Raw genomic sequence first — 12,492 nt, 5'->3', positions numbered from 1 at the left:
CGCGGGTCCCTGGGGATTTGGGCAGCCGGACGGATCCCCCATCCTGCCCGGCTTCCGGGCGGGGCTCTGGGCATCCCCTCTCCAGGCGGGCAGAGCGTCCCAGTCCAGCCCCGCCTCCCCAGAGCATTTGTCCGTGGCCAGCTTGCTGTGGCAAGGCGGATCAATTCACCCTCCCAGGGGCCCTGGCAGGCAAGGAGGGCAGCCCCAATTACTCTGCAAGGGGCTGTGCCTTCGCAAAATACACTTCGCGGGGTGATTTTTCCCTCGGGGTGTGCTGGGAGGGCATTCCCGCTCCCCGAGTGACATCCTGGGAACAGAGGAGACCCACAGGGGTGAAGGCAGGGATGCTCCGGCGCTGTCCCGGCTCCCAGCGGGGCTCGGGGGCTCTCCCGGCAGAGAGGGGCGGGGAGCGGCCGCGGAGCCCCCGGGCGCCGATGGAGGTGGAAATGAAAGGCTGGAAAGAACGGGTGACCTCAAACCGCAAGCTGGCAGCTATTAATGTGAGCGCTGGCAGCCGCCCAGCCATGCCATTTGGCCGCTGACCAGCGGGTGAGCAAGCTCCCCTAGCCCTGGCCAGCCAAAAATTCCTGCTGCAGGCTCCGGCACACCGGGAGCGCCGGGCCCTCGGCTCCCGGCCACGCCGGCTCCCTGCCAGCGCCCCCCAAAAACAGGCAAAGCGTCGGAAACCACCAGGATGGCGCAAAAGCTCTGCTGGGGGCTTGGGCAAGACCAGCAAAACTGGCAGCTGGCACAGGATGTGGCACAGGGCACCCAAGAGGAGCTGGCTTCATCCCGGTGGGGTGGGCAAAGGCAGGGAGCAGGCAAAAAAAAAAAAAATTTAAAAATCCTCATGCCCACTAAAAGAAAAATTTGCCTTCGTATCTGGATAAAACCGATGGGGGAAAGGCATTTTAAAGAGATTTTAAAGGGCTGCAGCCTCGGGGAAGATGGTACCAGCAGCAATGGGAAAGAGATGGCCAAAGTTATCCCCAAAAAAGGATCTCTCCCTGCTCCCGGGAGGCCGTGCCGGAGGAGCAGCCGAGGTGACCGGCAGGTGGCAGCTGGAGCCCGGGGCTGGCGGCCCTCGGGGCGCTCCGGGATCGCCGCAGCCCGGCCCGGGCACCGCGAACGCCGCTCGCACCCGGGGCCGCGGCGAGGGGCGGCGGCTGCGCCCGGCCCCGTCCCCCAAAACACTCCTGCCATGGAAGCACCCAAAAACAACAGGGATGTGAAAAGGGAAGCAGGGAGAGGATCACGCTGTTCCCACGGCAGCGGCAGCAGCAGCAGCATTATTTTCCTTCCTCCCCAGCTCAAGGAGAGCGGAGATGCTGATAGCGCCCGTCCAGAATGGAATGCCAGCTGACTTGGATTTTGTGCCCGGCTGGTTCAGGCCCAGAGCCAGGATCCATCCTGAGAAAAGGCCACACAACATAGCAGAGCAGAGGGCTGAGCAACCCCGGGTAAAGATAGCTCGGCCACAGCCCGGGCTCTGAAAATCCTTTTCCATTGTGAGCATGCAAAAGCCTGGGGAGGATGAGTTCAGCCTGAAAATATTTCACCCGCAGCAGCACAGCTCTTCCCAGAAGGAAAGAGCTGAAAAAATGGTCCTTGTACCTCCTGCTGTGCCACAGGTATCTGTCTCCTGGCTGGGTCCTTGGAGCACCGGGAGCTGGACTCTGGGAGCTGTTTGTACCATGGAAAGGCAGGATCCTGAGCGCCTGGCTCCCCTGGATTCATACCTGGCTTGGGGATCCCAAGGGAGGTCCAGAATCACGGGATCACACAACAGCTTGGATTGGAAGGGACCTTAAAGCTCTTTGTGTTCCAACCCTGCTGCCATGGGCAGGGACACCTTCCACTAGCCCAGGCTGCTCTGACACTTGCTCAGCCTGTCCTTGAACCCTTCCAGGGACGGGACAACCACAGCTCCTCTGCACAGCTCGTGCCAGGCCATCCCCACCACACAGCCAGGAGCTGGCACAGCAGGCACCACCTCTGGGTTTGGATCATGGCGCAGGGAAGAACTTGGACACGCAGGCAAGGAACTTGGATCCCAGGCAAGGAAGAGGGACAAGTATCAGTGACACAGAGCGCCTCAAGTGGGTGCCACCGGCTGGCACCGCATGGTCCCCAGCGTGTGACACCCACGGGAGCGTGTGGCACTGGGCATCCAGCCCCGCCGCCTCATCCCGGGACAGGCGCACCAGTGCAGCGCGGTCGGTCCCTGGCAGCCGGCGGTGCCGGTGCCCGCATTCCCGGCGGTGCCGGTGCCGGTGCCGGCAGGTGCCGCTGTGGGCCGGGCCGGGCCGGGGGCGGGCCGGGGGCGGCGGCGGGGGCCGAGCCGGGCCGGGCGCTGCGTCCCTCCCGCCGCGGCTGCCAGCGCCGCCGGCACCATGGGCTGCTGCTGCCGCCCGCTCTTCCTCGTCCTCCTCCTCCTCCCGGCAGGTAAGCGCAGCGGGATGGGCGGCGGGGACCCGCGGGGACGGAGGAGCCTCGGGACTGCCGGGGACAGCGCGGCTCCTTCCCGGACCCCGCCGCGGGTCCCGCTCACACCCCCGTGTGAGGGGTCACCCCCAATGACAGCCGTGCGGGAGGTGTCGCACCCCGCTTTTCCTCGCCCCTCGGAGGGTCCCCAGCGGAGTCCCCGGCTGCGCCAAGGAGGGCGCCTGGATGGGGCCACCCGAGCGTCCCCACGGCCACCCCTGGCCGGGCTGGAGTCACCCCCGCCCCGCGCGTCCCTTCCCCCCGCGGCCGCTGCTTCCAGGGAATTCTGTGGCTCTCCCTGGCCTTGGGCCGAGCTCGCACTCCCCCAGCCCCTGGCGTCTCCCCCCGGGCCACCAGCGTCCCCATGCCACAGAAATTGCCCGATCTGGCACCTTCCCCCCGCGAGGCGCTCGGCGGGGACACTTCTGTCCCCGGCTGATGCGACAGCGAGCGCGGGTCACCCCTCCGCCCGCCCGCCCAGGCTGGGCTTTTAATAAACACGAGGAGCCGCCTGCCCGGGAACATGGAAAACACACTTGCATAACCGGGCACGCTGCGCGGGAGGAGAGCGAGATCCATCGGCGGGGATGTCGCTGTCACATCGCTGCCGGCACAGCCGCCCCAGGGAGCTCCCGGCACAGCCCGCAGGCAGCGGCAGCCGCGGGACCCCCAACCATCACCCCGGACCTCGCGAGATCCTCCCCGGATCAGGGAGAGCGGGATGGATAATTGTCCCTGAAAAAGGGGGGTTTGCAAGCGAGCTCCCGATCTGTGCTTGCCGAGAAAATGCGTTCGGGAGGGATGGGGACGAGCATTGAGATGCTGGGGATGCTCTTTCTTCTCCCTCACGGGCCCACAAGTGCTCCTAGAGCAGGCGGTCCCTGCCGGGAGGCAGCCTTGGGGTCGGGGCGGGCTTTTCCCAGCGCCCCGGCCAAACCCGAAGCTGTTCCCACGACCATCCCTCTCCAAAGCTCCAACGCCAGCCAGGCTTGGCACAAGAAACAGGAAAGATTTCCCTGGACTCTGGTCCCACGTCCCTCAGGCTGCTCCCAAACAGCCCTCGAGCATCTTTCAGATGCTTTCTGCAAAAGTTTTCCCCTCACTGAAATAATTTTTTAAAAAAAGAAAAAAAAATGTGTATGTATATATATATATAATCTCACTTGGGAGGAAACACCAAGCACGATTTAAATTTGCTCCAGGCTCATTCTTCAGGACCAGATGACAGCCAGGACGTCACTGGCCAGGAGTGAAATAATTCTGGGCTTTGCCTGGCCACGTAATGAAAGAGCAGTGTCTCGCACAAGGAAGTTTTTATCCTGTTATTACTCCTTCCTCTGGATGGAAATCGAAACCTGTTTTGCTTTCCTGACCTGGTGCCCAGCCCCAGGCCCACTCTCCCGTCCTGCAGCTCCCCCTGTGCCCCAGCTGGGATGTTTTCAAGCACCTTTTAGAAGCAGATCTTGGTTCTGAGTGCTTCTTCGTGGAGGCTCTGGGCTGGAAGAGCTGCTTTTTGGGCTCTCAGAGCCTCATGGGCTGTTTAATTCTGCCACTGAGGAGGCAAATGTTCAGGCACTCTGCTCCCCCATGAGCTGAAGGACAGGGGAGCTGGGGAATTAGCCCCTCTCCCAGCCCAAATGAGCCATCAGGCTCTAATACCAGGGGATGCTCCAAAATTCCTCTGCCAAGCCCAGTTGCTTCTCCTCCTGGGAGGGGCTGGAATGGGACTGATGCACGTTGGAAGCTGCACCTGGAATCACTAATTAGCAGCCAGCCAGGAAAATTATGGAGCTGGGGAGTAGTCACCTGGGCAGAGCTGCTTCTTGCAAAAGTCCTGGCTGGCTCCAGAGGTATATCCAAGATATGGGAAAAAATATTTTGAGGTGTGCCCAGCAGGCAGGTCCATCTGCCAGCTCCCAGCCCCAGGAGACAGCAAAGAGCATCCCATGGGATCTCTTATTCCCCTTCCCCAGGGGAAATCAGCACAGCATAACACCTGTTGGCATGTTTCAAGAATATAACTTGAAATACCTAATGTATTTTTTACTTAAACAAGCAAGACATCATTTCAGAAGGGGCTGGAGCTGTCAGCTACTGCTTTCCACCCCAGGTCCTCATCAGATACCTCTGGCTGTACAGGCTGACAGGTGTTTCGCCACTCTCAGGAGGAAAAAAATCACCTAAAAATTCCTCTTGACCTCCTTTTCTGCTATAATTTCATTGCAGCATCAGCATCAAGGGCTTAAGAGCTGAATAACTGAGCAACACTTAGTTTTGTGGGGGAATCACTATGTTTTCCTTGGCTGGGTTTGTTGTGCCCCCAGCAGTCCTCGCCTCTGGGTTGGGATCATGGGGCAGGGAAGAACCTGGACACCCACCCCAGGCGAGGAAGGAGGGAGTGTGCAGCATGCAGGGAGCCACGTGAATTTAACAACAAAAAAAATCTGTTTGCAGCTGGTAAGGGTGCTGGAGCTTCCCTCCTGCCTCCTCAAGGGGACTCTGCCCACAGCAGCATTCCTCAGGCTCCGGAGGGTGTGCAGGCCTCAGGGCTAGGACAGATGGACACACGGACACAGGGATTTCTGCTGTGCAGCTGTTTCTCTGAGCTACAGAAAGCCTCAGAGCAATTAGAGCTCAGGCACTTAACGAGCATGCAGCAGAATAAAACTAATCATGCAGGAAGCCAGCTCGGCCTGCCAGTAAATCACAGCAACTGCACATTTATTGGATCTGATGGCCCTGGCTGCCTCTCGCGGGCAGGGAAGAGCTCTGCCTTTTACCTGGTGCTGCTTCTGGCCTCTGCTTTTCTCCCTTGGTGTCCTCCTGCTCTCAGAACTGCTCTCACACCATCTCCAGCAGACCCTGGCACTGAAAACAGAGGGGACAGAGCAGCAAGGAGCGGAGCAGCACGTCAGGCAGGGGTGCTGCTGCTGGCACTGGGGGTCACCAGCACTCACAGGCAGTGCTGGAGCTCTGCTGCACACCTCCAGCTGGAGATACCCCCAGGAGTCACCATTTCCCATCACTGATCCAGCTGGGTGGATCAAAATCCCAGAGAGTGTGAGACACAGCTCAGAGCCCGCAGAACTGCTCCCAGACCTCCCCATCACCCATGTTTCTTTGGGATAAGAGGCAAGAGTCCACAGCAGTGCCCCAGAAGGAGAAAGACACAAGTTAAAGGCCCAGAGCAGCCATCACATCCTCTGTGCTCCCGTCCCCACGTCAGCACAGGGCTCAGTCACAGCCCCGTGCACTGCAGGTGGGGCCCCCAGCCAGGGAGATTTGAACATCCCCAGATCCCAGCATGGGGACAGGGAAGGGGAGGCAGTGCAGGGCTGAACAGCTGGAAAAACTCGTTGAACCCAAAGCAAAAACCAGTTTGGCTTAGTCCTAGCTGCTGTAAGGAGAGCTTCTGCCATCCACAGCCAGATGCTGCTGGTTTTACAGCAAAGAAATACAATGACAATCATACCTGAGCATTAACAAGGGGGAGGGGAACTTCCAAAAACCAGCACCAAGTTATGGGAATCCCCATCCACAGAAACCAAAGCTGAGCCAATGAGGTCACGGGCAGGAAATCCTTACTTATATTTACATCTAGATTGTTTTACTGCTCTGCATCACTTAACCTGGTGACAACCCAAGGCACGCTCAGGGGAATCAGGGCTGTTCTGTCATCAGCATTTGGTGAGGAGCAGCATGATACAGGACTGGCAAAAGGTATTTCTTTTCTCACTCTCGTGATTAAAGCCAGGTTTCTACAGAGCTTTGCTTTAAAGAGCAGTGATGCTTACCTATGGCCTTGGTTACTTGTGTTTTCTGGGTGTTTGCCAGCTGCTAAACTGGCACAGAAAGTGGCACCCAGGCTGGTGCAGCAGTGTGTGTCCAGCAGCCTTCCTTGTTTTCCTGCTGCTGCTGTAATTCTTGTTCAGAGCAGCTGGGGAGATTCCTTGTGTAAGGGCAGGCAGAGCAAACAACACCCGTGTTGTGGAAACTTGCATTATCCCTTTGGCCTTGGCTGCTGGGGGAGCTCCCCTGGCTGCAGCTGGGGCTTGGGGGCTGTAGGTAACTGGGGCTGCTCCTGGCATCTCCTGCCAGAGGCCGTGAGCTCTGCAGTGAGCCTGGCTGAAAGCTCCATCTCTGCCTTTATCAGTGGATGTTTGTTTGCAGCTCCGGCCTGATGTCATTCACTCGGGCTGGAGATGTTCTCTGGTGGCTTTTAGGCTGCCTTTCAGCTGGCAGAGCACTTCAGGATCTGCTGCAATGGCTTTTGGAGTGCCTGGGAAGTGCATCCTGGAGAGGCTGCCAGCCCAGGTCAAGCAGCTCTTTCCCAAGAGGAGCATGAGCATCAATCAGCTCTGCAAGGGCAAGACCTGCCCTTCTCTGTGCCTTCCAGGAGCCAGGAGAGCATCGTGGCAGTGGGAGAGGGCGATAATTCACCAGGAGAGAGGGATAATTCCTCAGGTTGGCATGTGATTAGGGCTAATATTCCCCTAAGAATGTCCCCTTCCCCTAAGAGCAGGATATTAGATTGACACAGCTTTGGGGTCTTCTTTCCCTGACTGTTTTCTGTATTCCTAGTAAGAAAATCCTAGGAAAAGGACTTGGCAAAGCTGCTCTGGGGCCCTGGAGTGTGACACTGCTGCTTTCCTGGGCAGTCACCTCATCCTGGCAGGCCCCTGCCTTGCTCCCTGATGGGTTCCAGCAGGGTGGTCAACTGCCCTAAGTGAATTAGATGAGCAAATTCCTCAGGGCTGAGCTATGCTGGGCATCCTCTGGGAGCTGACATCCCTCAGTCCCTCTGACAGCTCTTGCTGGAGGTGCTTCAGCCTCCCAAGCCACACGGTCCTGTGGGAAGTGCTGTGCCTGTCTGGTTTGTCCCTTGTCCCCCAGCAGCAGCTCCTGCAAACCAGGTGTTGGGGAAACCAAGAAAAACTCTGCTTGGCTTTTGTTTTCCTTTCAGTTTTCCCTTTCAGATGCACTGGGGAGAGGACAGGATGTGCACACAAGGCTCCCCACCAGCTGGGTGCAGGGACATGGATGGGGACATGTGGAGCACCAGCCAAGGGAGCCCTCAAGCCTTTTGTCCCTCGATCCTAACCCCATTCAGAAGCAGCCTGTGTTGCCTCTGGGATCAGGGCAGGGCTTTTCTGGGGTTGTCTCCTCTGGGTGGATCCCAGTTCCCCAAGGAGGAGGCGGGGGACAGCACAGCACAGGCACGGGCTGCTCGTAGGGAGAGGCAGGGGAGACCAGGGCAGAGCTGAGCTTCCTTGCTCTCCTGGGAAGAGTCCCTGTGACTTGTGACCTCCTTGGCTGGGAGCTCTCAGCCAGCAGCCAGAGATTGTTCCTGCCTCCAGTTCTGGCTCAGCCTCCGAATTTATGCCCCTCAGATGTTATCGGAAAGTTCCTGACTCATCCCGGCCGGCAGCACTGCCAGCTCCGGTCTGCCTCCAAAGTGCAGCAGATCATGGGAGCTCTGCTGACCCCAAGCACTTAGGGACATCAGGGTGGCTTTGCAGGGAGGTGGAAAGCTGCCTGTGTCCCGAGGGACCGGGAGCATCTGCACTTTCAGAGGTAACAAACTCCTGAGGTCCTGGCAGGATCCTGCTTGCTGGGCTGCAGAGGCTGGCTGGGGCCTGCTGGAGAAATCTGAAAGCTCCAGGGGTGAAAATATTGACCTACAGATGGATTCTGAACCGTGTGGTGTGAAGGGTCCCTGGTCCAGGCCTCCCTGCAGTGACCAGATTCCAGCTTATCATCCCTCTCCTCCTCCCTCTGCCATGGTTTGTATCCTCGGCCTGAGCAGGGCGACAGCCCAGAGCCATCTCCCAGTGCTTGTCCTCAGGAGAGCAGAGCAGCCACAGCCTCAGTCCCTCCTCCAAGACCCCTTTCCTTGGGAAAATGAGGTCCTTCCACATGGGTATCCACAGGACCAAAAAAAGCAATTTTGGCTGCATTAACGAGTCCCTGCTCACCAGTGCCAGATCCCATTGTTCCTGCAGACAGGCACTGCATGTTTCTGTCCTCCCCACTCCTGATCAGTTCATTGCAGCTGGAGTGAGCTCCTGCTCTGCCCAGTGCTGGGCTTGGGATGCTCTCTCTGGGGGATGTAAATAAATGAATACATGGAATTAAAATGCCTCCCCATGTCACACGATGCTGGCACACTCTTCCCTCATCCCAGCCACACTGAGGGGGCCAGTGCTAGACCAGTGCTGAGTTTCCCCCCCTGGAAAGGGGGAAAAAAGCCCCAGCAGTCAGCTGGTGGGGACACAGGGAGAAATGACTCATTCTCGTGCTAAGAAATGGAGACAAATGAATGAATGCACAAGGAAATGGGGGGAGAGGAGAAAGAGATGTCTTGTGTTATCACTCCCAGCTGCACAGGGGCTGCTCTGAGGAGGAGCTGCTTCCCCTGCTGCTGGCAGCAGATGGAGGGGGTGATTGGGGTGATAGGAGTATCTCAAACTGGGGGGAAAACGGGGCTGATTGATGCCAGGACAGCTGGTCTGGTTTGAGCCTCACCTCTAGGCACCCAGCTGTATTTCCCCTCTCTTCATTTTAGATGGCTCTCTCCATTTTAAATGTTATTTCCAGCTGAATTCCCAAGCCCTTTAGCACTCACCCAAGCACCAGCTTGCCCCAAGGATTGCTCTGTCACTAACTTTTCTTTGTCTCACTCCTAGGACTGGGCCATGACTCCCCAGAGCCACCCCTCATCCCCATCCGCCCTCCCTTGCTCTGGGGGGGTGTCCCAGTGAAACCAGACTCCAGGGATGGCCCCACACTGGCTCCAGGCCAGCCCCAGCTGCCCTTGGCCACGGGACCCTCCGGAGATGGGACATCCTCGAGGCCCCTGGAGGGGGATGGCCACAATGCCAGCACCCCAGTGGCAGCACTGTCCCCTGCTCCTGTCCCTGTGAGCTCCACGGCCACAGCAGGAGGTCCCTCCGTGGCCTCCAGCCCCAGCTCGGTGCCAGCTGCCCCGAAGGCTCCCCGGACAGCAAACCCTGCCAGCGTGGCAAGAAGCACCCTGGATCTGGGGGCAGCTGCCAGCCCCACAGAGCTGGCTGTGCCATCCCCTGCCCCCTCCCTTCCCAGCAGCCAGCCCACCTCAGCCCCCGGCATGGGCCCTTCCCCGACACCCGTCCTGGAGAGCCCGGCCGTGACCCAGCCACCACTGCTGGCCAAGGATGTCCCTTCCCTGGGGACACTGGCCATGGCACCGAGCCTGGCCACGGAGCCAACATCCCCCCCAGTGACTGTGATGAGCCCCACGGAAGCCCAGGCCACGGCCTCGGAGAAAACCACCGGGGTCACCATGGAGGAGGTACCACGTGCCCTGAGTGCAGGTGAGCTCCCCGTGTGCACACAGAACGTCAGGGTGCTCAGGTAGGAGAGGCAAACCCCCAAACTGGAAGGGAAGAGGTGCTCAGCTTCCTGAGAGCATCACTCTGCAAAATTCCTGGAGCAGCCCGTGTCATCTGATGCACTGGCAGAGCCCAGGAGCGGTGGATAACAAATCTCGGTTGCCTGGAGATGCGGATAAAAAGCTCAGTTCTAAACTTGACTTGAAACACTTCAGGATGAGAGGAAACAAGCGGCTGGATGGTGGGTGCAGCCTGAGCTAGGATGGTGTAGGTTTTAACTTTCCCTCCTGGAGCCCTCAGGAAGCTGACACGAGCTTCTCCCTGACCCCTTGTGCAAGAACAGACAGCTTAAAAGTGCTCCACGTGTCTGGAAAAGGGGAGACCTGGAGCATTTCCTAGCCTTGGCTCAGCACTGGATGCTGCCTAGTGCTGGGAGCAGTAGCAAAGAGTGAGACCACAGTGCCCAAGCTGTGTTTCACCCCACACATGCCTGCTCTGCACTTATGGCAAGGGGATCACTGCCAAGATAAAGGGGGGCCCGGCATCCCCTTTGGGAAGCAGTGAGGGAATATTCCCCCCATCAGAGATGGCTGGGAGCAGCTGGGGTGTGGGATGTGTGCCATGGAGCTGGGACTTGTGAGGAGGCTGAACCCTGAACGCTTTCCTTTCCGGTGTTCCTGCACAGGCAGCATTGTGGCCGTAACCGTGACGGTCATCGTGGTGGTGGTGCTGGTGTTCGGGGCAGCTGCCTACCTCAAGATCAGGTAAGGCTGGTTTTGGGGTGGCCCCCCTCCCTGAGGCTCCCTCTTACCATCACCAGGATGATGCCAAGTGGCAGGAAGATGCTGTCCCCAGGTGTGGCAGGGCAATGTGCGGGCTCTGGTGCCAGCAGGGCTCCATTTCTCACCACTCCTGTACTGGAAAGCAGAGTTTGCATCCCTCATTTTGCAACAGCCCTGCTCAAATGCCAGGGATGCTGCTCAGCATAGTCATATCCAGTAATTATCCCTTGGGAAAGCTGGGACAATAAACAGCAGCAGAGCCCAGTGCTGAGCATCCCTAATGAGCCTTTGCTGACAGCTGAGATGAGCAAAGGTCTGGTTTTAATTCCCTGGCCAGGCTCATTCAACGGGGGCAAAATTCAATCTGAGCTTCACTTCTCCCAGTCCTTCCTCTCAAAACACCCCAAAGCTTGACCTAGGGAGCCTTTGCATTAATATTTCTTCATCCTATTGTAAAATAAGTAACAAATCCTCAAAGTAACCTCGGGTTTGCTCTCCCTGGCAGGCACTCCTCCTATGGAAGGCTTCTGGATGACCACGACTATGGCTCCTGGGGCAACTACAACAACCCCCTGTACGATGATTCCTAGCAGGGATGAAGCCAAAAACCCCAAAAACCCTTAATTTATAAGTAAGCACTTCTGCAGCAGAGCATCCGCTGTCGAGGAGATGCCGGGCACGGAGCCCCTGCCTCAGGCAGGATCGCCACGGGGCTGCTGGATGGCAGGAACTGGAGGGCAGTGCTGACAATAAACCTCAATTTTGGCCTTTGAGCAGGAAACCAGGTCCTGGGGCAGGCCAGCCACTTGTTGGAGACAAGGGAAGCCAAATTGCCCAGGGGGGAGGGCTGGGGAGGTCAAGGGAGGGGATGGAGGTTGAGCCAGTGCTGTGGCATCCTTTGAAATGCTGCTGCTCTGTGATCTAGGGGGGAGTGGGGGGCTGCTGAGCCAGAGCCAGCAGTGTGCCAGGGTCTCCTGTGCTTTCACATGTCCCTTTCCCTAAAATCACTTCCCTGTGTTGCCCTGCTACGAAATCCTTTGCCTTGTCTCCCCAGGAACCATGAACAGCTATGGGGCTGCTCAGTCACTGCTCCCTTTCTTTTCCTGCAGGTGCTTCCATGCACAAGTTCCTAATTTAATTTTTTCCATTTAATTGTGGGGGGTTTGGTCCCAAAAGCAGCCCAGGAGCCCACGGGAAGATGCACTGACCATCCATTTCACACACGTGGCTGCTCACTCCACAGCTTTGTTTCCATTCCTCAAAAAAACTTGGCTGCTAAAATACAGCAGAGTGTTCTTTTCATCCCCAACTTGTGTTCAGCTTTTAGTGTAGGAAGGCTGGGGGTGGCTGATGGCAGAGCTGGTTTGGGAAGGGGATGCTCAGCAGCTTCTCCCTCTGGCTAAATTCCCTGGCAATGGAAAGCAAAGCCCTCAGACCTCGGTGAAAACAAGAAAGTAAACCTGTGACTGGTTGTTGCACCTCTCAGCCACAGCCAGCCTGGAAAACTGTTGGGGCTGGGAGCATGCACAGGGAAGCACAGGCCCTGAACATACTTAGGATGAATAAAATTCTTTTTCATCTTTTCGGCAACCAAGAAGCAGCAAATTAGGCTACCTTGGCTAAGAAAAACCACAAACTGAGTTAAAAAACCACCACCCTTCTTCTCTGGAAATAAACTGGGTGTTGTGCTGCTGCTGCCAAACTGAGGGAATAAAGGGAGAGGAAAAGCCATCCCCTTCAATTAAAAGTATATAACTCCAAGGGAATAAATTCCTTTTTCATAAAGGAGAACAGAAATGGGGTGTCAGCTTTCCTGCTCAACCCTGTGTCTGGATCCTCAAAATGAACTACTCTCT

The 12,492-nt window shown here is 57.5% G+C and overlaps 1 protein-coding gene across 1 annotated transcript; it reads left to right on the top strand.

Moving 5' to 3' along the window:
- Nucleotides 1-694: 694 nt before the first annotated feature.
- On the top strand, nucleotides 695-11,471 carry PARM1 (prostate androgen-regulated mucin-like protein 1). The gene is made up of 7 exons (XM_058804315.1): nucleotides 695-795; nucleotides 1,910-2,037; nucleotides 2,135-2,291; nucleotides 2,342-2,445; nucleotides 9,171-9,836; nucleotides 10,540-10,618; nucleotides 11,142-11,471. Exons 1-7 carry the CDS (start codon nucleotides 695-697, stop codon nucleotides 11,224-11,226), a joined length of 1,320 nt encoding a protein of 439 aa, XP_058660298.1. The 3' UTR covers nucleotides 11,227-11,471.
- Nucleotides 11,472-12,492: the final 1,021 nt, after the last annotated feature.

The sequence above is a fragment of the Ammospiza caudacuta genome, chromosome 4, assembly GCF_027887145.1.
Source record: "Ammospiza caudacuta isolate bAmmCau1 chromosome 4, bAmmCau1.pri, whole genome shotgun sequence".
In the NCBI taxonomy this organism is placed as follows: Eukaryota; Metazoa; Chordata; class Aves; order Passeriformes; family Passerellidae; genus Ammospiza; species Ammospiza caudacuta.
This window is presented reverse-complemented; position numbering and strand designations above follow the sequence as displayed.

Excerpts from the sequence above, each read along its gene's own strand:
- PARM1 (XM_058804315.1), top strand. The coding sequence starts at position 695 with ATGGCGCAAAAGCTCTGCTGGGGGCTTGGGCAAGACCAGCAAAACTGG. Across the intron at positions 2,292-2,341 it reads CGGTGCCGGCAGGTGCCGCT|CCGGGCCGGGCGCTGCGTCC; the intron begins GTGGGCCGGGCC and ends GCGGGGGCCGAG. Across the intron at positions 9,837-10,539 it reads ACCACGTGCCCTGAGTGCAG|GCAGCATTGTGGCCGTAACC; the intron begins GTGAGCTCCCCG and ends GTTCCTGCACAG.